This window comes from Cryptotermes secundus, unplaced genomic scaffold, assembly GCF_002891405.2.
Source record: "Cryptotermes secundus unplaced genomic scaffold, Csec_1.0 scaffold33, whole genome shotgun sequence".
In the NCBI taxonomy this organism is placed as follows: Eukaryota; Metazoa; Arthropoda; class Insecta; order Blattodea; family Kalotermitidae; genus Cryptotermes; species Cryptotermes secundus.
In genome coordinates, this window is record NW_019727088.1 from 1,591,398 (window position 1) to 1,619,260 (window position 27,863).

Consider the following 27,863-nt stretch of genomic DNA (forward strand, 5'->3'; position numbering starts at 1 on the left):
TATTCAATGGGTATCGGGGGCGCTTTCTCCGGGGGTAAAGCGGCCGGGGAGTGAAGCTGACCACTCACCTCCAACTAGTGATGAGGTGAAGAAAATATGGATCTATACATCCACGCCCCCATACGCCTTCATGGAGTAGTAAAATAAAAATAATAATCAGAAGGGTGCTATGGAATTAGGCAGCCTTGCTTGCATCGATGTAAAATAATTCTTTCGCAGCAGAACCCGAAGTTTCAACACCTTTAATTCCAAAACGTAGCAACGAACACTATCCTGAAGCAGTCCAGTCTGCAAAACCTATTTCCAGAAGTCCCGTGTTGCCCTTCTGGCTGCTATTCGGTCATCCATGTGGCCTCTTTTTCAGGGGTTTCCCCCCCACCTGAATGACACAATCGCTTATAGAAGCTCGACTGGATCCCACGTAAAACAGAGGCTATACTGTACAGACAAGAATTCAAATCAAAGTTTACTGTACACTCCAAACACAAAGTTTCACCAAACGACGGTACCAATGAAATATGAGGCAGGGCTGATGAATATGCGAACACCATTCCACTACAGTTCGTTAATTCTATGAACCTGTTCAAATGTAGCATAACTAGTTATACATGCGCCGTCAGCCTTAACGACAACATAAATGTTGCGTCCCGCAACAGCGTGTACCAAGGACGTTTATGAATGACAAGTGGCAAGTGACATTTTCAAGAATTTTCAAGTCATATAATACGGGGTCTAACCACCTGAGGGAGGCAGGAAGATGAAAGCTAGAAGTACATACATGTTGGTCTAGGTTAGCTCTGATGGAGAAGGGCACTTTCACACACACATGAACATTGGGGTGGAGGTGGTGGTGCTGCAGGAACTTTCTCGTTCCTCCTCAGTCAGTTGCCTGTCGACATCCAACTACAGTGGACGCCACTTGACACAGACCGCTGAAGCTGAAGAGATGGGGGCCTACACAGCGATACTCGTGCTCGGTAAGTTACAACACAGGATATGTCCACAGCGGATACACTTTCTCAAAGCTCTAACTATGGGCAGCATGTGTAAAATAGCACAATCTCTTTCCTCGAAGGAAGGCCCAGTTTCAATCCGAAACAATTTCTTCTTAAAGCCCAAAAGTTTATATTCATACTGATCACTCCATGAGAAACACTACCCGTTTCCTTGTTCTTCTTCCTCTTTACTTTTATATTGTACTTATTTTAATAAGTATGGTCCACTTCAAGTGAATCATAATTACACGAATGTGCGCGCGCATGTACGTGAAAAAAACCAGAAACGCCACAGACGTTAGTAAGTGTGACTTCGTTTGGAAATAAAAACTTACAAATCGAAGCAACAGACGAATTTACAGTACAGGTCCATCTCGTATAAATCATTCAAAGGTGTAAAGAAACTTAATTAAATGGGAACAATTATAAAACAAATTTATGTTATATTCATGATGCAGTTAAGAGTAGGTTAAATTTCAGGACTGCTAATACTATCAGGGCCGATTCCTTCATCATCCAGTCTCCTATCTAAACATTATCACCAAACAATTTTTAAGAATTACACCATAAAGAAGCATGGGAGGTGAATGGTTAGCTTCAAGCTCCTGCCGCTTTACTTTTGGAACGCTTCACCTGCACCAGTATAGAAAAGGTTCACTAGAAACTCAGTTTGGATTAACGAAATCTTTATTTCAGTTCCTGTTCATGAGCATTTTTGATTAGTTTAAAATTCTCAATGCACAAACTCGCAGAATTTCTGAAACAAACCATTTAAATCTTGGATTTCTAAACTGTAACGGGGTCACAATAAATCGACTACCATATTATTTAACTCGCTTCTCTTACGCATGCGTTCTGATATGACGCAGAAACAAATCACTGATGCAGCTTAAATGCTATGGTACATTAGTATTTACGAAACGGAAACATACCATAGACAGGTTTACAGTGGCAATGAGTTCGAGTCCTCTCTGGACCTTCCAATGAACTATTGCCCACACATGAAATCCGACCGGCTAATCAACATTAGGGGTCGCCGACTTCTTTTGGCGTGACGGGCACCTAAGAGACGCTCACGGAGCACAAATCGACAGAAGCTGGCTACCATCGGGGAACAATTAAGAAACTGTATTTTAAAATTGTTTCCGGGCACCCAAAAACCTTTCCTGGGGCATCACGTGTCAGCGGGCATATGACTGGCGATCCCTGGTCCAACATTAAGTGGAATAGGAACGGGTGACGTAAGGGAAACGAGAATACGCAGATATGGGGGAAATGACTGTCAAAAATTCGGTTAACAAACTTGGAATTCAAATGCTGATCCTAATTTCTCATTATGAAGTAACATGTTCGTCTTCCGAGTGTCCGTTTACAAATGTTTATTATCACAGTTGAAACTCGCCCTTTGAATGTACATATAACGAATTTCCTGGAGAGCAAACTTACGACTTAGAGAATTTTAGATATAAACTGAACTGGCATAAAAACAACTCCATGAGCCGAAATAAGACATTATTCTTGGAGAGCGCCCAGGATTTTCGTGAAGTTTCGCAAACTCAAAAATACACGTATGTACAAAGTTAACGTGGTGCAGAATACTGCATTCTAATGGATCAAAGTTTACGGTATCTCATAACATGCCTGCAGACCTCAAGACATGGCGGTGGGCATGCTACCACTCGCCTAGAACAGTAACCAGTCCATTCATAAATCCGACTGCTTTCGTGACCCACCACACCCACTATCTGCAAAAGCACACGCCCTCAATTTTCGGGAAACTGATTCTTAAACCCAGCACAAAAGGAGACACAGGTCTCTAAAACACGGCGAACCTTAGGAACTACAGATTTCAGTAGGTTAATATAGCGGTATCGCTCGACAGCGTACCCGCGATTTAAGGATCCCTGGCACCGCCTGAGAACCCTCCACCCTCTCGCGCCTAGAGCAGAAGAAGACAGCCTAGTTGTTAGACCTTCATTTCAACTCCAAACGGGGAGACTGTGACAGCTGAAGAGTGTTCATAAATAAAATACACAGCTCGCAAGGCGCCTGTCCAACACACGACTGTCGGCCAACCCAGTTTCGAGGCAGAGAAAACTAACGTCACTGTCGGTCAATGACATTTCGAGGACACAGCTGAGCGCTGATATGAGGGATCACTGAGCCGCGCCCACACTGGAGACTTGCATATAGGGCCGGTTTTGCCCGCATATGTAACTAACTACACGGAGCTGAGCCCTTCCTGAGAAGCCGCCAGTTGTGCAGCTACTCGACAACCTCCCAGCATTTTAAAGAACCCGAAGTTCGTTACCGTGTTCGCAGCTGGTCCGTATCCTGAGCCAGATGAATCTAGTCCATAGGGCATCATCCTATCTCTCTAAGATCCACTTTATTAAGTATCCACCTACATACGTCTTAGTATTCCTAGTGGTCTCTTTCCTTCTAGCTTTGGCAGCAATATCCTATACGCATTCCTCCTCTCCCCCTTTCGTCCTAGGTGCCCTGCCCACCTCATCCACCTTGACTTGATCATTCTAATTATACTTGGCGACGAGCAGAAGTTATGAAGCTCCTCATTATGCAATTTTCTCCAAACTGATATCACTTCACCCCTCTTCGGTCGAAATATTCTCATCACCCTGTTCTCAAACACTCCCAGTCTAAGTTCCTCCCTTAATGCCAAAGACCAAGTTTCACACCCATACAAAATGAAAGGCAAAATTATAGTTTTGTATGTTCTAATTTTTACGTTTTTAGGCAGAAGACGAGATGAAAAAAGGTTGTGCACTGAATGGTAGCAAGCATTACCCGGATTTAATCCCTTAATTTCCTCCTGAATAAAATTTTGATTTGTTACTGTCGCATCCAAATATGTATTTGAACTGTACCACATTTTCGAAGAATCTGTTAGCTACATTTATGTCATGATTTTGCCCTGCATCCTGGTGATAAGATAGCAACATATACGTAGTTTTCTCTGTATTTACCTCTAGACCAACCTCCTTACGAGCGACAATTAAGTTTCTGTGTTTTTCTTCATGGTATCTATGTTATCTTCCAGAAGATTCACATCATCGGCATAGACCAACAGCTGATGTGTCCCATTTAATTTTGCCCCACCTGGTTTTCCTGGACCTTCTAATGGTATATTCTAAAGTAAAGTTGAAAAGCAGTGGCGATAAAGCACCTCCTTGTTTTAGACCGTTCTGGATAGGAAATTTATCAGACAGACCTTTACCTACACGGACTTTACTATACGTTTCGATTAAACATACTTTAATCAGTTTAACTAGTTTCATGAGTACCCCAAACTCTATCAGAATATTGTACAATGCTTCCCTCCTAAGTGAATCATAGGCTTTCTTGAAGTCTACAAATAGCTGATGTACTCTCCCATCGTACTCCCATTTTTTCTCCAGTATCTGACGAATGCAAAAGATCTAATCAGTAGTCGATTTGTTACACTGAAACCCACACAGATGATCCCAAATAATTTCACCTATACATAGACTCCAGCTTGAGAGAACGATATTGAAAACAATTTTATATGAAGTTGATACCAGTGATATTTCGCGATAATTACTAGAGTCGGTTTTATCGCTATTCCTCTAAACTGGTTCAAAAATAGACTCCTTCCACCGATCAGGCAGTTCTTCCTTATTCCAAACAGAATTAATGAGTTTATGGATGTTTCTCCTCCTGCTTAAATCAGTTCTGCCGGAATTTGATCACTATCTGGCGATTTATGCCTGTCAAACTTTGCAGTAGCAGTTCGAACCTCAAGTGGGCTAGAATCAGATAATAACGGCTCAGCTGTACGCATTTATCTACTTCTATTTGCCTAACATCGCTGACCATATGTACGTTCAATAACTGAGAGCAGTTCTTCCACATATTCAAAACGTTGTGAGAATCTGCAAGCAGGTCCCCATTCTCAACCTTCACTACCTACATCACTAACTACAAGAGCCAGAGCTAGTCTCAACCGCGAGACTGAAATGTCTGTGTGTTCTGGTTGCTTGATTACTTTAATGAACTGTAGGCCTATAAAACGTACTTAATGCAAACTATGAACACTGCCACCATCAAGTATTAAAATGACAAAAGATGGTCAATTAAGAGAATAATACGGATGTGCAATAGATGTTAATTAAGACAACTTTTTGGTCAATGAAAAAGCCTAAAGATGGATTTTAACTGCACTTACGAGAGCTACGCGCTACGTATTTTTGACGAAGTTTGTTTTCCTTGAAACTTCAACAAGCTCTATGCTAGTGTCATATCAGAACACACGTGTAAGGGACCATACTGGTACTCCTCCAGTACGGATGTCAGCTAACACAAGTCACACTACAGTCCATGGCATTTGTTAGGTGGATACGGCCTACTTTCTCACGAATATTTAATGAAATTGCAGTTTAAATTGACAAGGGGTTCTGTGCTCGTCAGCCTCTACGATATCTAGTGCTTACAGTAGCTGTATTCAAATTGCTATCTTACAATATCTCTGTTTCTCATAACCGGCATTGTTCTCAAGGCAGGTGCAATGACTCATAATGCAAGATTCTACATTTCCTATTTTACTTTACAAATTCACGCACTGAATAACTGCATTATTACCATGAAGACAGACACACATATATATTACATAGTTTTGTAACACTATTAAAATTAAAAAGTTCGCAATCATTACTGAAATAACATATTCGAAAACAGACAGCTGGGAGGACTGACTGTATATTGATGTGGAACAATTTTTGCTGTCATGAAAATATATTGGGGCGGGGAGGAATAACTTGTAGAGGTGAGGGAGCTAAGTGCATGTTCCTGTTTCCGACAATTTTGAACTAACTTTGACTGAAAGATGTCAAGTAGTTTCAGCCCTGTTACATAAAATGGTTTTCGATATTTTTTAGAAACGAATGTAACAAAGAAAGAGTTTGATATGAAGTATGGGTTAATGGGTCGATACGGTAAAGTAGTCTGCGTGCATAATTAAGCACCGCGCCATGAAGATGTATGGGGAATGGAGGTACATCTGTTTACCCCAACACTGGATGGAGAGGAGGGGGTAACAGATTCATGCCCCATCCATTTTATCCCCTACAAAAGAACATCCGGTACCCACTGCATAGGAGCTTTAGTGGGTCCCAGACCCGGTCTGCACCAGGTGACGAAGAAATTATCTACGCTTCTCACGTCTTCCGTCCCGTAACATAATACGGAGCTGTCCAGACTCATAAACCTATCCCTGTAACAGGCCATGGAGGCCCATGGGTTGTGAGGCGTAGAGGTTCCCACATTGTCTAGACAGTCGGCTCACAGATGGCGGTGAGGTTGTCATCCTCACGCGCCGGCCGACCTTTATCACTAGGAAGATTCCTGGTACTCATTTCTGTTAAGAGGCTGAATCGACCCCAAGGCCATTGTGCGGCTGGAAGGATAGACAAATTGAAAAAATCAAATGAACCCTTCGGTTATCGAACCCACGACCTACCGGCTTGCAGCATAGTGCAACTACACTACCGCGTGACCCGTCCCGACTCATGACAACCGAACTTAAGTTTTTCTGACATTTTGTGCAGTCCCGTAATCTCCAACCACTTCTTGCGGGTATTTGTTGTGGTTTCGGAGTTGAAAGATGAGGACGGACATATTCAATCTCCCTCTTAGGGTTCATTTATGGACTCTATACCAACAGATCCCTACTCAGCTGAAATTCTTGGGGGGGGGGGATGTTCACACACATTGCGTCTATCGTAGAACGAGCAAAAATTAAGTAGACTCTATCTCTCCCATAATGAGATTCTTACGCAAATTTTCAATGAATGAGCCAAGGACATTTCAACTGCAGAGATAATATTTTACTACAGAAAGTTAATATATGCATACCATTTCAAGTGATGGGTCGATGTATGTGAATGTCGATGAACACATTTTAAAACTATTCATGTTTGGATATGTCCAAGAAGCATACGTCTTCATCAGCCAATAACTGGAATTAACTTTCTCCGAATAGCCTGTGGTCACTTTCTCTAGATGTAGCCAGCTACGAAGAGCAAGGATGCACAGCGTCTAGCCGGAAGGAATCAGTGAAAGTGACGTAAACACACAGATGACCCTACACCTGTGCTTGTAAAGGCTTCTAAACTCATGCCAAGAAACATGTAGCGCCACGAATGACACAATGGAAGCTCATAATCTGGGCTGGCAATGGAAGCAGACGCGGGTAGACGCCGTCTGTTTTGGTCCCGAACGCTTTTCCTTTTTACCGCTGGCTTAAGGCGTCGCAACTATCGTTCCAAAAAAAAAAAAAAGACACATGCAGGAACGAATTCCGAACTTGCACTGTAATAATTTCCTTTATAACATGCGTTGATCATTTCCCAGGCTGTTCTATCATTTGGGGCGTTTATCTAGTTCCAGCCCTGCACAAAATGCGCTTGCGCTGTTCGCTCGTTGCTGAGCCTCAAATATGAAAACCGCACTTTCGACGGATGCCATTTACAACGCTGTCACCAGACAGTAACAAGTGACACACACTTCATGATTTGTACAAATGTAAAGGAGGGCACGTGGTACCATAGTTGGTTGAGGCACTATGCTACAAGCCGGGAAGGTCGCGGGTTCAAGTCCCGATGAGGTCACCGGATTTTTTTTTTCAATTGACCTAATCCTTCCGGCCGCACTATGGCCCTGGGGTCGACTCAAACAGAAATGAGTACCAGGAATTAATTAAATAATTTCCTGGGGAGTAAAGCGTGGCTGGCGCCCATCTATGAGCCGACTGTCTAGACAATGTGGGACCCTCGACGTCTCACAACCCTATGGGCCTTCACGGCCTGTTACAGGGATAGCTTTACTTTTTTTTATAAAGGTAAAGGGCATTTCAAGTTGTTCCTGCGGTTTATACTTAAAGCACCACATCATGAAGACGTACGCCCTCCGCACATTAACCTTGGTGCTCAGTGATGACGAGTGGCACCTACTGGATATGAGGGAACGGAACCCAGAACAGGCCTGGTTGTTGCAGCGAAAAGAGAAACGACTGCTCCTAACGAAAATAGAACACCGGTCCTTCGGCGCAGTCTGTCACTTTATTACACGAACCATGCTGGCTCGCACGAAAAAAGAAATACTGGCGGTTACAAAAATTATCTCCTATAGAGGAGCACAGATACGGTATCACAAATTAGAGACCCACCATGAACAAAACAAACACGATCGGAATCAAAATCACGGCTAACATGTAGAGGTAAAGCCATCCCTGTAACAGACCGTGGAGGCCCATGTGGTTGTGAGATGTCAAGGCTCTCACATGGCGGTAAAGCTATCAGCCTTATGTGCCGTCCGGCCGCCCTTTACCCCCCAGGAAGATTCCTAGTACTCATTTCTGTTAGAGGCTGAGTCGACCCCATGGCCATAGCGTGGCTGGAAGGATTAGGTAAACTGAAAAATTCAATTACCTCAACGAGAATCGACCCCGCGACCCTTCGGCTTGCAGCATAATTCCTCAACCAGCTATGCTACCGCGTGACCCCCTAATATGTACATTTTGTAAACTTTAGGAAAAGCACATGTAGGCCAAACTAATATGCCGTGGTGTAAGAAGTCACGACGTTTGACAGAAGGAAGGTTTGTCGGCTTTCATAAAATGACATTTCAAAACTAACTCGCAACTAAAAAAGGTATATAACTTTCTGTGTAGCCACTGACAAACGTCATGAGGCCATTCTTTACTTCCGTTCGTTTAATTCACACTTCCTTAATACAGTCTGCATGGCATGACACAGAGAAGCAGGTAAACCGCATATGGAAGGGAAACCGGGGCTATTTAATTTCAAACGAACTTCTGAAACACGGAAAAAAAGGAGTGACTTCAATACGAAACAAATGTACATCAAGATCGCGCAAATTTACTCCAATACCTTCACCTGCTTCATCTGACTCGCTTAAACGTGAGTTGGCAACAGTCATCACGGTAGGCACAATCAAATTTTATTTATTTCCTTATCCCTGGATTATTTAACGACGCTTTTGATTGCTTAAACTATACATCGTCGAATGATGGGGCGATAAGTGAATAACGAATTAGGAAAGACGTGGATGGAAGCGGTCGTAGCCTAATTAAATGTATTACATCGGCCTTGGCCTGGAGGGACAGCGGAAAACGATTAAAAATAGCGATTCTATGGGCCGAGATCTGGACCGGGGATCTTTTTTTCGCTTAGTGGGGGGGTGGAGTCCATCTGGGTCCACTCGGCACGGCGGCCACTGATTGGCCTATTGTACCTGCCCCGGGTGATTATGTTGATGGAGAATTTGGTGGAATGAAGATTACCAGGGGAAACCGAAGTACTCGGAGAAAACCCGCTCCAGCGCCACTCTGTCCACCACAAATCCAACTTGACCAGACACGGGATCGAACCCGGAACGCCGCGGTGGGAAGAAGGCAACTAACGGCTTGAGCTATGGTGCGGCATAACGGGGATCTTGCTAATATGAAGCAAGAATGCTAGGCACTCGGCCGCGAAGCTTCGTCCTATTTTCATTAATATGACGGTTCATTATATCGTCTATATTGGAGTTACATTTGCTTGTAACAAACTGATGTCCTGAGTCACGTTCAATGACAAGGGAACAACTGAACTGGAAATGCAGACGAATTCAGTAATATCCTGCAGGATGTCGTGCAGCTACAGTTCTCTGCCATCTTTCGGACCTGACAGAAATCCCGAGGTTTGTGTCTGTGCATTTTTTCTGAGCCTATACACAGATTTTTCTTCCGCGTCAAGTTTGGTACCCATTGCTAAACACTTCCAATTACTCTAGAGAATGCTCATCCATGAAAGGAACAGGACTACACAAATGGTTTACCTATATTTGGTGTTCGTTTCAAGTAGAACACGTAGAAGATGGTATCATGAAGTAGTTTCCATACGGTGGGTATTTTGATTTTATAAAGATTTGAAATTCTAGCCGAGAGTGGTCAATCTGCAAAAGTCTGGTGATGACAGCTCGCACATCCCAAGTCAAATCGAATAAAAGGACACTTGAAAAACTGTATAATTTGATACAGGTCCTGTTAGTCGCGCATGCTTGTGGGGCACAGAAACTCAATGAAGACATCATCCTGATGTTTTATGTGGTATTCCAAAATTTCAGAGCAAATGCCACGGGTATGCCTAGCAGTCTCATTTGCTCAACAAGCAGTCACAATACCTCTCCCACCTTGCTGAGTTACATGTTGATCAACTAACTCCTTAGAGAATAGTCCTTCTTGAGAAACTTTCAGACGGTCAGCTGGTCAAAGAAGTCTTTGTCGTTTATGAAACCCAAAGTACCACTATCATGTTCACAACAGCTCGCCACTGGACCACGTGACGAGCCAGCTTCATCCAATTCACACGCTCATTTCCCCCCCCCCTCGGCACTACAGCCCCAGTGGATCTAGGCCTACCTCCACGAACTTCTCCGTTCACTTAGGGTTTTCTAGATCTTACACGTTCGGTAGGACTCCTTGGGCGGGTGATCAGCTCGTCGCAAGGCCTCTACCTGTACACAAACATAGAAAACCGCACACAAACATCCATGCCGAGTGGGATTCGAACCCACGATCCCGGCTTCCAAGCGAGCGAAGACAGTGCACGCCTTAGACAGCTCGGCTACCGTGACCGGCATTCACGCGCTCATATCCTGTTTAATTAAGGATATGATATTTTATGTGCACATAAATTACTCGTAAGAACCAAGATACATAAGATTGCGGTCAGAAAAGAACTGGATTGAAGTGGAACACCCTGGATACTTGAACTCCATGGTTAGAGAGGGACTGAAGTAATGTCTATAGGTTCCTCTGTTATGATAGGAAAGAGCTGATGACAATATGTATGCCGTTGGTGAAAGTTGTACCAATGTCAATGCCAACACATTAGCGCCCAAACAAATCGGGTTTTAGGGAAACGTTTTACAGCATCAGAAAGCCAGGAGTGACAGGTTATTCAGCCACCTGTCTAAACATCGCGGGTGGTGCTCCGGTCTTCTGCGCTTAGGGTATAAAACGTGAACGGCGACTTAATTAAGACTAGTATATGACCTTGTAATTCTTTTGTCGCATAATGAAGCAGCCAGCTAAACTACCTCTCATATTTGCATCCTTCTCTTGCCGATTATAAAGCAACGAATAGAAGCACGATACTGTATCACAATTCCCATCTGAGTTTAGACAAACCTCGAACACTAACCTAATATTGCATAAAATTGCCATAAATTTAAATCTGTAGAATTTTAAGCTTACTTCTCGAACACTTACATATTAAAATACATGATAAAACAAGAGTATGGATTAAAGTATAATAGTAATACGCGTAATAATAATAATAGTAATAATTATCTGTAACACATTCACAACTGTCTGCAATAAAAATACCGACTTCAGAAAGGTTACATCTTACATAGTTTGTTTACAAGTCCAGCAAGCAAATCCAGGCACAAAGCCGACTTTCCTTGTCGGACGAGCGTAATGTCCGCTGAAAATTCAAAGAAAAGTCAAATTTATTATAAATAGTTATGTGTATAAACCACACATTTTTTCACAAATAAAGTTCTAAATAACAAATTAAACGAACAGGAGACATATAAAGATTACTTGGCATACCTTACGACTTTCATGCAGATGTTAACTCAGGCTGTTACGTATATTAACGATGCTGCCGCCGTAATACATACATAACCAGTGGGCAATAGGTTAGCTTACGAATTCTAGATACGAGCACTTCGTCACAATTTTACAGAACTCGAATATACTGACCACTTCTACATGGCAGTTTTGAAGAACTCCTTTAGATTTCCGTGAAGTGGCCCGTTTTCCATAATGAATACCAACTAAGCTTCGCAAACTCAAAGAGAATAGCAGCAATATAAGAAAACACAAAGACTGATCACACGTTATGACCTACCAGAATGATCATAACACGCCGAAACGTGTTGCTATGTCAACTAAAATAATAAACACGTTTAGCTAGGACCCAAAACTTGAACATCTAACAAAACGCGATTTCTGCTTGGAGATTCCCACATTTTGACTACTCTCAGTTAATGAATGTGCATAGGGTCAGTGATGTTAGGCAGACAGAAATATATACAGCTGAGCCGTTAATACCTGATCCTAGCACTTCTGAGGTTAAAACTACTACTGCAAAGTTGAAAGGTAGCGATCGAGTTCCGGCAGAACTTATTCAAGTGGGAGGCCAAATATTACGTTCTAAGTTCCATAAGCTAACTACTTCTTTTTGGCAAAGGAAGAACTGCATGATCAGAGGTAGAAGTCCATTATTGTACCAGTTCACAAGAAGGGTGATAAAACTGACTGTAGTAATTATAGGGAGATATCACTCCTATCAACTTCATACAGACCTTCATCCAATATTCAAATTATTAGGGATCATCAGTGTAGTTTTCAACGTAATAGATCAACTACTGATTAGAACTTTCCCATCCATCAGATACTGAAGAAAAAATGGGAGTACAATGAAACAGTACATCAGCTATTTGTAGACTTCAAGGAAGCCTATGATTCAGTTAGGAGGGAAGTATTGTACAATACTCTGATAGTTTGGGATACCCATGAACCTAGTTATTCTGATTAAAATGTGTTTAAACGAAACTTATAGTGAAGTCCGTATAGGTAAACATTTTTCTGATAAATTTCCTATCCAGAATGGTCTAAGACAAGGAGATGCTTTATCGCCACTCCTTTTCAACTTTGCTTTAGAATATGCCATTAGGAAGGTCCAGGAAAACCAGGTGGGGCAAAATTAAATGGGACATATCAGCTGTTGGCCTATGCCGATGATGTGAATCTACTGGGTGATAACATAAATACCATAAAGAAGAACACAGAAACTTAACTGTCGCTCGTAAGGAGGGGCAGGGCAAAATCATGACATAAGGATAGCTAACAGATGTTTTGAAAATGTGGCACAGTTCAAATATTTGGGAACAACTACAACAAATCAAAATTTGATTCAGGAGGAAATTAAGAGATTGAACTCGGGTAATGCTCGCTAGTATTCAGTACATAATCTTCTGTCTTCTCATCTGCTGTCTAAAACATAAAAATTAGAAGATACAAAACTATAATTCTGTCTGTGGTTCTGTATGAGTGTGAAACTTGGTCTCTGACATTTAGGGACGAACACAGACTAAGGGTGTTTGAGAACACGGTGTTGAGGAGAAAATTTGGACCGAAGAGACATGTACTGACAGGAGGTTGGAGAAAAATGCATAATGAGGAGCTTCATAACTAGTACTCTTCTCCAAGTATAATTAGAATGATCAAGTCAAGGTGGCTGAGGTAGGCAAGCCATGCAGCACGAATGGGAGAAAATAGAAATGCATATAGGATATTGTTGGGAAAGCCAGATGGCCAGAGACCACTGGGAAGACCAAGGTGTAGGTGGGTGGATAATATTAAAATGGATTTTAGATAGGATGGTATGGATTGGACTGATCTGGCTCAGGATAGGGACCAGTGACCAGTGGAGGGCTCTTGTGAACACGGTAATGAATCTTCATGTTCCATAAAATGCTGGGAAACTCTTTGAGTTGCTACACAATTGGCAGCTTCTCAAAAAGGGCTCAGCTCCATGAGTAAGTTAGTTAGGGCCCAAAACTTGAACATGTAACGAAACCCGACATCAATCTTATAATGTTTTACAACTCCAATATTTTACAAATACTGTGTAAGAAGAAACAAAAAAATATAAAAGGAAAAGACCTTCTATAATATTGTGGCAAGTCCGTTGAAAACTGGAACAATTTAATCAGAAGAGACGTCCTTTACTAGGTTACGGCACGTCAGCGTAGCAACTGTTATGCACTCAACAGAAGAATTGTGGAAGCAGTGTCTCCCTGTGGGTCCGTGCAGATGCTACAAAACAAGGTTCTCCGTAGCCCTGCGAGTCGTGAGAGGCGAGGGAAAGTGAACCCAGTGCCTGAGGTTATAACTGGGTCACCATGTTCCTGGGGGATATAAATACGAGGGCCTGGCCCTCCAGGTTGGAGGACTAGAATCTGAGACAGCAAAATATGGTCATGAGTCCCGCGGGATTCTGATCCGAGAATGACTGCGGCTGGCGAGGACCAGCAGCAATTGTAAACGACAGACCCATCCTTTCGTCATAGAAGATGTTACATAAGGCCTATAACAGAAGTGTTCAGTTGGGGGGGAAAAGAAGAAAAAACTCGTCGGGCTTGGCGCCAAGACGAACTGATTGGCGGTAAACCGCAAAACGTAAAGTAACGCCGACTCTCACTCTGAGCTGACCGCTTACCGGGAAGAAATGGCATTCCCCATAAACATGCAGACCTATGCTATCTGTGCGATGCGTACACTTGACAAAGGCGAAGCCTATTCATAAGAAAGAGAAGATGTTACACAAAGACTATGAAAATGGTCGTGATCTCAAGGGGCTTGGAGCCTAGACGAACCGCCAATGGTAAAGTAACTCTAACTCTGGCTAAGACAGTAGAGAGTCCTAAGTTTGCAGTTAGCAGTTGGGAGACAGACGGGTCGGTTGTCGTCACAGACAATCTCCCCTGGCGGAGGAGCTCCCGGTGTTGTAAGCTGCTGTGTTTCAGCGCCGGGCGAGTCGTGAGACAGGCGCCAGCCGGCGAGGATAGAAGCCGCTGAGAACGTTGAGCGGAGCAACCTACGGCGTTGCGAGCCGTTACCAGACAACCGGCAGACACAGCAGACTCAGAAGACTTAGCGCGTGCTGTAACGATATGTTAAGTATGTAGATCTGAGAAACTGCTATAGTTCCTTGTCGTTACCATCTATAAGTGTCCAATAAATCCAGTTACCAATTCAAATCCGTGTCTAATCACTTAACGTGACAATATTATTAATAACATCGCTGAGGGGTCGGACTGAACTCCCAGTTCTAAAACCTTAGCAGATCTCCGGTCTTCCAACGATTTCCCAGTTTATGGTCAGATGTAAGCACGGGAAGTTGTGCACTTTCTTCTGGCATTCGCGTATACTGAAATCCCACACACGTACTATTGGTACATCTACCCAGTTAGCTGTAAGTTTAGAAAGCTGTGCATGGGTCTCTTTTAACATTTCATATGCTTTTTACATAGAAAATGTTCTCTGGCTTTCAACGCATGCGATTTTCTGAACTGTTCAAGCGAATGGAACATTCTACGTACAATGTACTTATTAACGACCCTCAGGACTGTCGTTATACGGTAAATACAAATTCCATGGATTCACGTCTTCTTGAGAAACCGGGAGTGGAACAGCAGGCCCAAAATTACTTTGCAATTTACTGATCCCGATGTTTCATCACCGTGCTCAGCCACGGGGCTGTATCCTGAACCAGACGAATCGAGGCCGCACATATACACACACACATATCCTCCGAACTAAGCCTACGTTATCTCCCACTCGGTCTCTTCCCTTAGTCTTCGGGTTTCCGACTAAAATTGCGTATATCTTTTACAGGGAGCCGGGATAGGGCAGTGTGTATAGCGAGTGGCTACGGGCTGGACGATCGAGGGGTCGGAGTTCGAGCCCTGGTAGGGGCAAGAATTTTCTCTTCTCCATGTCGTCCAGACCGGTTCTGGGGCTCACCCAAACTCCTATCCAATAGATACCGGGGGCTGTTCCCCTGGGGGTAAAGTGGCCGGGGCGTGAGGCTGACCACTTACCTCAAACTAGTGCCGAGGTCAAGAAAACGTGGATCTATATATCAACTCCATCATACGCCCTCATGGTGTAGTGTTTAATTAGTTAAGCACAGAGATATGTTTTACCTTTTTCCTCTCTGCACAGCTCTCATGCATGCTACATGGTACACCAATCTTTTCCTCCTTGATATGAACACACCCTAATCATATCTGGTGGTGATTACAAATTATGCACCCTCCCTCTTGAAACTTTCTCCATCCTCCACTTACTTCCTCCCAAGGGCCCTGCCATTGCTCAGGTGGCTAGTCGATGGCTTCCCACTGCGGCAGCCCGGGCTCGATCTCAGGTCAAATCATGTGGGATTTCTGGTGGACAAAGTGGCACTGGGGCAGGTTTCCTCCGAATACTTCGGTTTCCCTTAGCAATTCCATTCCGAAAACTGCTCCACACTCATCATCTATCATCTGGGACTGGTACAATAGGCCAAGTAGTGGCTGACGTACCAAGTGGACTCTGTCTCACACCACCCGAAGATACTAAAAAAAAAACTACTTCCTCTCTATTAGGTTCAAACATTCTCCTCGGCCCTACCTTCTCAAACACCCAGAGTCTGCGTTCTTTCCTCAACTACATAAAACAAGTAAAATTATAGTTCTCTAGGGATATATTTTAATCGTTTGGGTATTTAGTCATGAATCGGAAAGGCGGAACTGAATGAATAACAACAAAGTCAGAGATGCTGTTATGGCGGATACTAACTCACAACACAAGTGGCGAGAATGCCAGACTACCTCAGTGAATTGGGGCAGTGAGGCGCCGAGCGTAGTGCTACAAGCGCAGTATCCTGTTGGGAATAACTGCGTATCGATGTAGCAAAAGCAATACACACACGTGACACGAGAAACCAGTTTTCGGAGATGCTAATCCAGACGAGTGAAAGGAAAGCATGAAGTGAAAGGACCAGTTATCACGTAACGTCACAGTGCCTTCGCACGTAATATCATGACCTCCAGAATAGGGGAAAAACATAAAACACAAAACATAAAAAACTGGAGTAACTTAAACATTATTTTCTGAATGTACTTGACGAAGAATGTAATTTTGAAATGACTGTACTGCTTGAAGTCTTCTGGGTTGGGACACCGTGCCATCTTGTAAGGATATATTGACATTTCGAAAACAGAATTCACTCAGAAGACCGAGATATGAGCATTCAGAGACAAGGCCAATTGATTATTACAGAATATGCTTTTTGTTCGCTTTCCAAAAGGGCGAAATGAGCCATGTCGAAGGCACAGACAACTGCCTGTCAAACTGTGGATAGCGGCCTAGTCTAAGGAAGGCCGCAAAGTTATCAGGAACTACTTAAGATACAGCTGCATCCATGCGCAGTTCTGAAAAGTCAGTTCAGACTTCACATAGCCGCTTTCGGGGGGGGGGGAAACGTTAACTGATGCCCGCGAAAACATGTACGAATTTTTTTCGCGACTGTACAGGAACATTTTATACTGTAGTGTAGGAGAACGGAGGTTGTAACCTATTCTGGATCCTGTCTTCACCGTGCTGCCCGATTGAGATCTGCCACATTGTGCAGAACTGCACTCTTCGCTGGCCAGCAGAGTTTCAAGGGGGGGGGGTGCGTAAATTTATTAATTTTTGGGGGGTTGTGACATCATGAAGTTCGCGAACTCCTCGCATGGGCTGTCGTATATGCGTTAAAGATTGCGCGGTGCTTCCTCTAAAACTGCGCGACAACATGGCTCACACTTAAACGTACAGGTAGGTAGGTAGGTACCCTGACAACCAGCGCATGTATCGAGCTACAACTGCTTCCACTCACTGCACTGGACCCAGTCTTCTATCACGGGTTGTTCTTCACGAACTGGGCAGTATATATTTTCATCGGCTGATTTTGACGCTGCGAGAGATGTACGCTAACAGAGAGGATACCCCGGAATTTTCCTTTTCTTTTTAAATCGACGAAGTCATATGAGAATTTCTGAATGGAAATACTGTGGTAATTTATCACTTCATCCAGTTTACTTAGCTTTAATTCATGAGTTTCTCTTGCTGCTTAGTTACTTCTTGAAGATGAAGGGAAAGACATACTCCGAAAACTTGGCAAAGCCAGCCCACTAGGATGCCGAGGTCCAGAATGGAAATAATATCACTTATAAACTGATGTGAAACCTTCAAAGGCTTTTATATACACTTTGTTTACGAAATTATGAGCTACGTCCCTCACCAGAAACCACGAATCCTTGGGAGTGGCTTACCTACGCGAGGCTGATGCTGAAAGGACGTGGAGTCGTTACTGCTTCACATTCTTATGCAACAGAGTCTTAATTATGGCGGGCCACTATCGCACAATACAAACACAAAGCAACTCACACAAACAAGCGTATAACATAGGCCTATACATATACTGTATAGGTATTAACTTGCATCAACCAAACAGGTTGTCTGAACACAAAGACGCTTTAGCAAATTTACTCGCACCCGAAAAAACTGTTTATAGTATCTCCATCTGTAAGTTCAGCCACTTGTATTAACGTGTATTTTGGAACTGAAATATAGTATTACCGTAAGACCTCAGTTCATAATCCCTTGCCAATAAACATTTCTGCAGAAAGTATTATTATTATTATTATTCCTTGTTTTTGTTGATTCTTATTCGTTTTGTCCTGTGTTGAAACGTTGCAAATGTACATCATAAACGAATATAAACACAGCATTATTGGTTTATTTATTACGAATTTGTTGCGTTTACGGTTGTTATAATAATTCTATATAAAAAAGAGCGCCGACAAATGAACTTCCATTTTTAGGCGGAAAATGTGAGGAGACTATCCGGCAGACCTAGAAGTAAAGACTCCGTGACCTGTAGTCCGCAAGCGAATTATATCGACCGAGCGACAGCCACTTGTCGGCGAAGTTAGTGCCAACTTTAGCGGATGGTGGATGTTGCATGGTAAGCACAACGAATCCCCGCGGCCGTTAATCTCGGTTTTCTAGACCAGAGCAGCTATTTCCGTGAAATAGCTCCTCAATTATCTTCATGAGACTGAGTGAACCCCGTTCCAGACCCACTACTTCTCAGAAAATCTGGCAGCGCAGGGAATCGAACCCTGGACCTCTGTATCTGTAGCCAGGAACTCTGATTATTAGACCACAGAAGCAGTCGACCTAGGAGTAAATAGAACATAATATTAAAATTAACCTTAAAGAAAAAGTGTGGTGATTTGGACAGGATCCAGTGGCATTCTGCTGTGCGCATGGTAATGAACCTTCAATTCCATAAAAGGCAGGGAATTTCCTGACTAGCTATGTGACTACAATATTTACAAGAATGCCTCTGCTCCACAGTCAGTCAGCTGTCATGTTATTATTTTCCACTTTCCAGAAACATTTTGTGTGCAAATTCAATGAGACAAACGTAAAATTTACATAGGTTAGTGGTGTGTTTTTGTTCAGATATGAGGGACAACCTGAATATTTGACAGCCACTCAGTACTACACATAACGGTTTCTTAATGATGTCAGAACCATCAGTTCATTCCTCTCATATTTTCCATTCATCAAATGTGTTTCTCTTCCTTGAGAATAAGTTGGTAATTTTAGTTACAGCAGTTACATAAAACTGAGTTCAAAATCATGTCCGTCCAGTATTCAGAACAGTCTGTTTATGTCACAGGTGTAACCTGCCGTCCTTACCAAATCATTTTCAAGTTAGCTGATTTCTAATTTTTCTACAGCAACAGAAGGATTGCAAAAACTATACAAATAATAACATTTATCAAGACAATACAGCACTGTTAATAGATTTGTTAAGACTGACATCAGCTCGCAACTTGAGACTTTTGTGTGATGAGTTTACGCATTTCATAGCCTGTAAATATTTCTTAACATCTCACACCATGTCACTTAATTCACGCAAAATGGAACATTAATCCAAATTCAAGGTACAGGGTCTTCTAGATCAGACTCCACGGCTCTTTTGGAAGCTGCAAGGGCATTATTTTGGTGCTTGCTGCCTCCTTATGATAGTTTCTTGCGTAGCTTACTCTTCGAGCCTGAAGATGGAGGCAACATGTTCCTCCGAAATGTCAGACTCTCTCCAACTATACGACATTATAACCCTTATGATCATTCTTCATGCAGCACTCTTTTATTGAGCCACATTACCGGACTCAATCATGAGCCAGTTGAATCCAAATCTTCACATTCTATTTGCCTAAGATCCATTTTAATATTACCCTCCTATATACACACCAATGACTTCCATGGAGCCTCTCCCCCTCAGGCCTTCTTACAAGAATTTTGTACGCATTTCTCAGTTTCCCCACACTTGCACTGTATGTCCTGCCCATTCTGTCCTCCTGGGTGTAATCATTCTAACAATAAGAGGTGTAGGATACTCCTCATGAGGCACCTCACTACATTATTTTCTACAGTTATTTGAATCTTAATATTACTTAGGCCTTAAATATTTTCCTCAGCAATACGAAAGCCCAATAATTTTAAAAGTTCTCATCTGTCCACAGTGACATACTGGCCCAGACACTCCTGTTACCACTGTCAGTAAGAATGGAACAGTTCTGTGTTCAACATGACACACACAAAAACCTCAAACCAGGTTGCAGTGCATTTAGCTTGTTAATGATACAAGTATCAGAGGGACTGTGAGCAGGTGAAAGTAAAGCCTGATTCCGAACATGAACATTTATCTTTTGCTCAATTCAATGACAGGCCTGGGCAATCACTGCTGTGTGCAACTGGACTCTTTAATAATTATAAGACCTGATGTTTATACTGCAATGAAAATTCAGATTGTGGTCTTACTAGGTATAAAATCCACATGAATACGAGGAGGAATGATAAGTGTACCAGTCCCCTTCTTAAAAACCACATTAATTCCACTGTATCACAGAACACTCTTCTTTCTCTTACACCATACTAGTTATCCATTTAATTAAGAACAAATACACCAACACTCAATTAGAAGTTACATTCCCGGTATAGAATTTTCATACAATGAGAGTACTTTGCAATGTTACATAAAATATTTAATGAGGCTCTATGTCAGAGATTGAGATACCTAAATTTGTAAATAATATGGGCAAAAATAATTATGTCCAACTAGTTATTTACTTAATAACACGTCTGCAACAAAAGACTGTGTAGCATCCAAAGGCAGGACAATTAGTGAATGACGAACTGGAAAAGATCTGGAAGGAAACAGTTGTGGCTTAATTTGTGGGACAACTGGAATCGACAAACTAAGAATAAGAGGGATTGAAGAAAACCATGAAAAATATCACATGACAATCAGGCTCCTGGATGAGATTTTAAATTTGAACCTAACGAATATGAAGCACAAACATATACCCGCTCAACTGTAACATATGGTTTAAAAATTTGCAACTAAGATATATATCAAAGATGAAATGAGTATTAAAGTTTGTATAAAATAATATGTTGCAGGTCTGCTAGGGGCAATTCAGAGGTCAGTGACAGAAACGAACATCACCAGCAATAGTACAGCAGTGGGAGCGATGGCAAATGAGAGGTTTCGGCGTCTTATACCATACATGACATTTTATTTTGCACAACAAAATTATGATAATCAGCCTGTATACCAGGAATACAGGGATGCAGCTCATGTCCTTCCTGTCTCAAACAACAAACTGTCTGCTGTGCCAAAGTATCAAGGAAACCTTGTTGTACCAGCCTCCTACCTCTTGCGCTACACTCCAAGGAACCCTCCACAACAGAGTCCTGTTGTCTACCCCGTCATGCAACAAATGACAAATGCTAGAATTAAACAGCTCACTCCTCGTCCATTTTCTCCAAGTAGCAATGGAAATAACATTAACAAACCTCAAAATAACTATGGATACCTGGATCCCTTACCATCACAATCCTACCAAATACAACCGATTCAAGATTATGTAAGACCAAACGTACAACAATCACTGAACACTTATGACGGTGCCAGATCATTAACAGTATCACAAATTTTGAACATACTGCAAGCAATACGAAAACTACCACAGACAGTATCACCAAATAACAGAGAGCAAACAACAGCCCAACTACTTAACATACTTAAACAAACTAATCAACTGCCAACTAGTACTCTAAACAGTCTGGCAACAATTCTCAGTCAGATTCCAAGATATAATAAAGTTTACCAATCTCTAGGCTTTCCTGGGGCACACTCTTCTCAAACAGAAGCTCTTAATGAGAGGCCTAAACTTGTAATTTATACAAATACAAACCATCCTGCTATAACTAAATCCTTTATTCAGACTTATGCCAACAAAAATTATGAAAGCAGAATTCCTCAGATCTCAACACCTGTTAAAGATTTAACACAAAATATTGAAGAGTATGATACTTATGATGATGAACCCAAACCACAGCAACTTCAAGCTGTTACTAGGCCCTTACCTTCAATTCCTAAACAGACTTTTCTTCAAGCATCTACAATAGCCCCAGTAAGTTCTATTGCTCAAAATATCAATGAGCTGCAAAATTTTGACTATAGGTCGGAGGTACTGGATAATCCTGACAATGAAAGCAACAGACAACCTGTCACTCAAATTTCATCCAATAACTATCCTATTAAAAAGCCCCAAACATCAACTTCAATTCCAGACATTACCCAAAATGCTGCAGAGTTGCACACATATGGATATGCAGCAAAATTACCCCAACTGCTCCCCAATTACTATCGTGGTCGCACCACAACGCAGATATTTCCAGCTCCTAATGCTGAAGGAGGCACTCCTGGACATCCTGGTGTTGATTATCCAACCTATTCACGCATTCCTGAAACAAGCTTCACTTGCAAGAACCAGAGGTATAAAGGTTTCTTTGGTGATCCAGAAACTTCTTGCCAGGTAAGAATCTTCTGATTTTCTTATTATATCATGTAAATTTATGTACCAATGTGATAGATCTCGCTTAAAAGTAGTCTGGGGTCCTGGTGCATTTCTTATATTTTTACTTCCTATAAACAATAACTTTATTCCACTTATCCTACGTAATGAAATATGATTGGGAGTCAGGGTAGCACAGTCAGTATAGAAAGTGGCTATGGGCTAGACTGCCGAGGGACCACAGTTTCAGTCCCAATAGAGGCAAATTTCATCTCCTCTCTATGCTTTCCAGACCAGTTCTGGGGCCCACCAAGCCTCCTATCCAATGGATACCAGGGGCTCTTTCCCTGTGGGTAAAGCAACTGGAGCATGAAGCTGACCCCTCACCTCTAACTAGTGCTGAGATAAAGAATACATGGATCTACACATCCAGTCCCCATACATCTTCATTGCATAGTGCTTAGTCAGTTAATACCTTCAACACTTCAACAACGCAGGACATTTAATTCCTACTCACTCCTTGGGACAGAGGATATCTAAACATTTAAAATGGTAAATGTAGTTAGTTAGTTATTGGAGAGGTTGGGTTTCCCCATGCACTTAGACCTGTATTGGTCCACTGTGCTTCCCTCTATGATTTCTACCAGTCTCTATATCCTACTGGTAGTGGTGCTTACAATCAGTCCCGCCCAGCCAGCGAGACTGGCTCTACTAGCTGAGAGGTATCTATAATGCTTCCCCCATCTACCGGAGGTATTAGAGACTGCTGTTGGGCGGGAAACATCAGTAATTTGGCTCAGTGACCTCTTTTGGAGATATGAGGTTCTTTTACGTGCCGTAAAGCTACGACACGGAACCCACAGCTTAAAGTCCCTCCCGGAGGACTTGTTCCCTGAATTTTTCCGCCCTTAAAAATTCGACGACCTCCGCCGGGTATTTGAACCCGCGTACTACGAGTCATGAGGTGGGAACGTTACCTCTAGACTACGGAGGCCGCTATGGTAAATGTAACATTTCACTTAAAATTTAATAAACTGGGAAAAACAGGAGTTTTGTTTTTCTAATTTTCATACTATGTTGAGAAATGTGTATAGAATTGGTGTATTGATCCACACTGCTTTAAAATTACTTTTTGGTACAGCAAGCCTATAAAATTAGGAATAATAATATCATATTATCTTAGAAATTCAGCTGGGTGTGTTAGTTGTGAAAACATTCGACACAGGGTCCCACATCATACCAGTACACAGTTTTTGACACAACACGCCATTTCTGTGGTTTTGATTTCTTTGCAGTTGGTAGAATCTTGCTTATAAAATTTCTTTCTCTTAGACTTCTCTTAGACGGGGCACTGTTTTGGCTGATGATTGTCAACCCAGCACTTTGTGTTCTATGGCATTAGGAGTGATACTGGTCATGTGATGCAAGCTACTGATGTCACAAGACACGCAAGGTTAACACAACACCTGGTTCCACCTACCACCATACTCTCTTTCGTCTACTGTTCCCCCGGTTGCATGCAAAAAAAAAGTTGATCATGACTTTCGGTATGACCTACGTATTTAGTTCATAAGAATGCGCACCGAGGGGAAGTGGTAGCACAGTTGCTTGAGGCACTATGCTTCAAGCCGGAAGGTTTCATTTATATATCCCACCTTTTGTTAGTGTCCAGAGATTCGGATTAGCGCTACTGATTTGGCCCAACTGAGTAGGCTTTTATCTGAAGATGGAGACAGAATCAAGTTTCCGAAACACTGTATTTTAAATAAAATCCAGGATGATGGATAATGTCCAAAAATACCATAATTGTACTAATATAGCATCCTCACAAACTTTTAGATCTTATTAAGAAGTTATTAATTAAGACTACGGTTTTCCAGTATGTGAGGCTGCGTAGTTCAATAGATAGGTACCAATACTGTTCAGCAGGTACCTCCAAAACAATGGTAACAAACTACACAGTGTCACATCCCATAAGGCCATAATCTTAATATGCAACTTTAATGAGAACCTCAAATTTCAAGAAGTTACTAAGATGTTTATTATTATTATTATTATTATTATTGGAGGGGGTGGGTTTCTCCATGTACCGCGACCAGTTTGATCTAGTGTACGTCCCCGTGATATTCTACCAGTCTCTACACCCTACCGGTACTGGTGCGTGCCATCAGTCCCGACACAGCCAGTGAGTTCGGCCTCTACTGGCTCAGCGGTATCTAGATGCTTCCCCCATCTACCAGAGGCGTTAGAGACTATTGTTGGGCGGGAAATGTCCTAACAAATTTAGCTCAGAGGTCTCCTTCAGACATGAGGTTCTTTTACGTGCCATAAAGCTACAACACGGGACCCACGGCTTAAAGTCCCCCCCAGAGGACTTGTTTCCTGAATTTTTCCGCCCTCAAAAATTCCATGACCTCCGCCGGGTTTGAACCCGCGTACCTTGAGTCATGAGGTGGGAATGTTACCCCTAGACTACGGAGGCCGCCTTACTAAGACGTTTAACAATTATCCTTTTCTGTTGTTTAAGGTATGGCATTACTGTGACCTGAATGGTGGACAAGCTTCATTTCTTTGTCCAAATGGAACTATATTCAGTCAAGTTGGTCTCACATGTGACTGGTGGTTCAATGTCCGTTGCTCTTCAACGCCTCAACTGTATGTGTTAAATGAGAGGTTATATAAATACATCCTACCAGTTGCACCAAGCTTTCCTGAAGACTTCTCAGGTCCACTTGTGGACCAATACCTAGCACTGAAATACAAAGAATTAGAAAGTAAGAGAAAGAGTAAGGAAAATTCCAACAAAACTGAACCAGCTATTCCAAGTCAAATATAAGTAAACTCATAAGAAAATATAGTTCCCACATACAAGTATAATAATTACAGCATCAGAAAACACTTCATTATATCATTCACAAGATATCAATATGGTTAACCCTCCCTGTCCGAGAATAGGTAACATTAACGTCAAATCCCTTACCAATATGAGGCTGGAAACTGAATTTAAACTCGGAAGTAATGGTATTCATATTAAAATAATAAAACACTCAGCCAACTGAACCACATATACCTTACGATAATGCAATGCATGACCAACAAAGGTTAATCCAGCAGCTGAATAACTGCCTATTTAAACACGACACTGAAAAAGCGACAATTCATAAAACACAGTTGTTATTAAGCATTTTTTACAGCAGCAAAAAGCCACCTTATGTGGAGGTCATGTACATCATGTCTGCAACTTAGAATCAGTACCTAAACTACTGGATAGATCTTTCTAAAAACTGACACTCGAGGTTGTCACTAAAAGCTGTCATGCAATTCCAATTTTCTGTCATTCTGATCCATAACGAAGGCCATTTTATGCAAAATCATAAACAACCTTTCTGTTGCATGTCCTAAACCATTAATCAAATTCTGGTAAATTCTGACAAGAAATATACATACAATAAAAATCAGACATTCTTATTTTTAGTCATGTAGACTGAATATAAAGTCAACTTTATGTAAGGTCTTAAATTAACTCATTCATGAATACCATAAATGGTTAATTATATTTTCATGAAATTTTACATGAGAGATCTCTCATTAATATTAGTCAGCCGTGTCGATTTTTAGCCATACTGACCAATTACAATACTTACTTCGCATAAAGCCACAAATGGACTTTTACATGTATTTTATAGTGTTTTACAGATTTTGTTGTAATTTGATACTGTGCATAATTATGCTGTTGAAATATGAACTGTATTAATTTTAGCAAACATATTTTATGTCTTGCTGGAATGTCATTTATAAACCATCCACAGCTAGGCTTAATATCCCACAAACACTAGAAAATTGTGTATACTGCAAGTACATTATGGAGTACACTCTTTCTAGGCTTGTTCAACTTGGACAGGCTATTATGCAGTCTAGAATCAAATGCATTTTAAGACATAAAGTCTGATACTATTGGATAAGAAATTTCCAGAGTGAAGAACACAAAATTCTAAATGTATTCTGTGAAGTTCAGTCACACATACAGAAGATGTTGGTGAAATAAAAAACTGTTATGCAATAATAAGTGGCATCCAGCCAGCAAACTCTTGTTATGACAGAGGTGTTCAGCTGTTCAGTTCCTTCAGTTCTTTCATCCAGCCATCTAACACAAAATTACAGTCCCTACCTAAAAAAGGACTTCTTTCTGGACTTCAAAATGTGCATTAATAGTCATTCAAATGTGCAGTGTGTTTATTTGTTCCTTGAAAAGCACTGGTAAATTGAAGGTTTGATATGGGAATTGGTCTCTTCTTTTCACGTTTCTTTTGCTCCGCTGTGAAGATATTTAATTTTAGCTTTTCCTTTTTTTTTGCACTGACTCTTTGTTTTTGTGTTTTTTTTCTCCACAAATTACTTGTAATTGCAGCAGAATTTTACCAGTACCCCCACAAGACACTAAACTTGAATTATTCAAAATGACAGAATTTATGAATTACTAAATTATATTATCATAATGAGGAACACAGTTCATATGCTGAACATGAACAATGTAGTCCAAAATGTTCCATATCGTAAGACTACATCATGGGAGACAATATGTTACAAAGCACTCTTTTCAAAAGCCCCAACCAACAGTCAAAATTTGGTGTTCCATATTAGACATTTGTGAGATGTTCAAATGACGTGCATTTGCAGAGCTACTAGTGAATATGGCTGGTCACAGGTGATCATGCAGTTGTGCAAGACATATTAACCATGAGCTGCGCAACAGAAGTGTGATATTCGTCTGACCTTATTAATGGGGACTATTCTTATTTGAGTTGAGAACCCGAAAGATGGTTCATTTGAACAACCTCCACACATCTATGTTATAGCAGTGTCCTAGTGAATATAACTAAAAATGAAAAATTATAGTTTGTGAAATCAATCCCCTTCCATAACATACTGATCAGTTATGATTCCTGTGTAAACTAAAAATAAAAAACCCCAAGAAAAGAACAAACATGTTTAAAAATCTCTGTGATGATACAAATATATCTAGTCACTTCAAACATGTGCAATATCTACAGCCTCACATGAAGAGCTTGTTAATAACTTGGAGAAGATTCTTCTTTCTAATTTATATTTGTACTGATCATAGTTTTGTAATAAAACTGTTTACAAATGCATTCAGGTTATTTATACCAACCTACAATTCCTTCACATGTGGTGTAATGAAAGTCTAATGTCAGGTGTTAAACTTTTGCATTAAAAGTAAAATAACCGACGGAAACTGAAATTTAAAACATCCCTTTCAGAGTTCAG

General features: G+C 41.5%; 2 protein-coding genes across 2 annotated transcripts in view; one reads left to right on the plus strand and one right to left on the minus strand.

Annotated features, from left to right (window-relative positions):
* The window catches only part of LOC111864288 (RING finger protein 17), a 145,090-nt gene that overhangs the window by 99,913 nt on the left and 17,314 nt on the right, over positions 1 to 27,863 (minus strand). The gene's annotated exons all lie outside the window — the stretch shown is intronic.
* On the plus strand, positions 890 to 27,784 carry LOC117282290. Its single transcript, XM_033751355.1, has 3 exons — positions 890 to 977; positions 21,178 to 22,598; positions 25,105 to 27,784. Exons 1-3 carry the CDS (start codon positions 947 to 949, stop codon positions 25,411 to 25,413), a joined length of 1,761 nt encoding a protein of 586 aa, XP_033607246.1. The 5' UTR covers positions 890 to 946; the 3' UTR covers positions 25,414 to 27,784.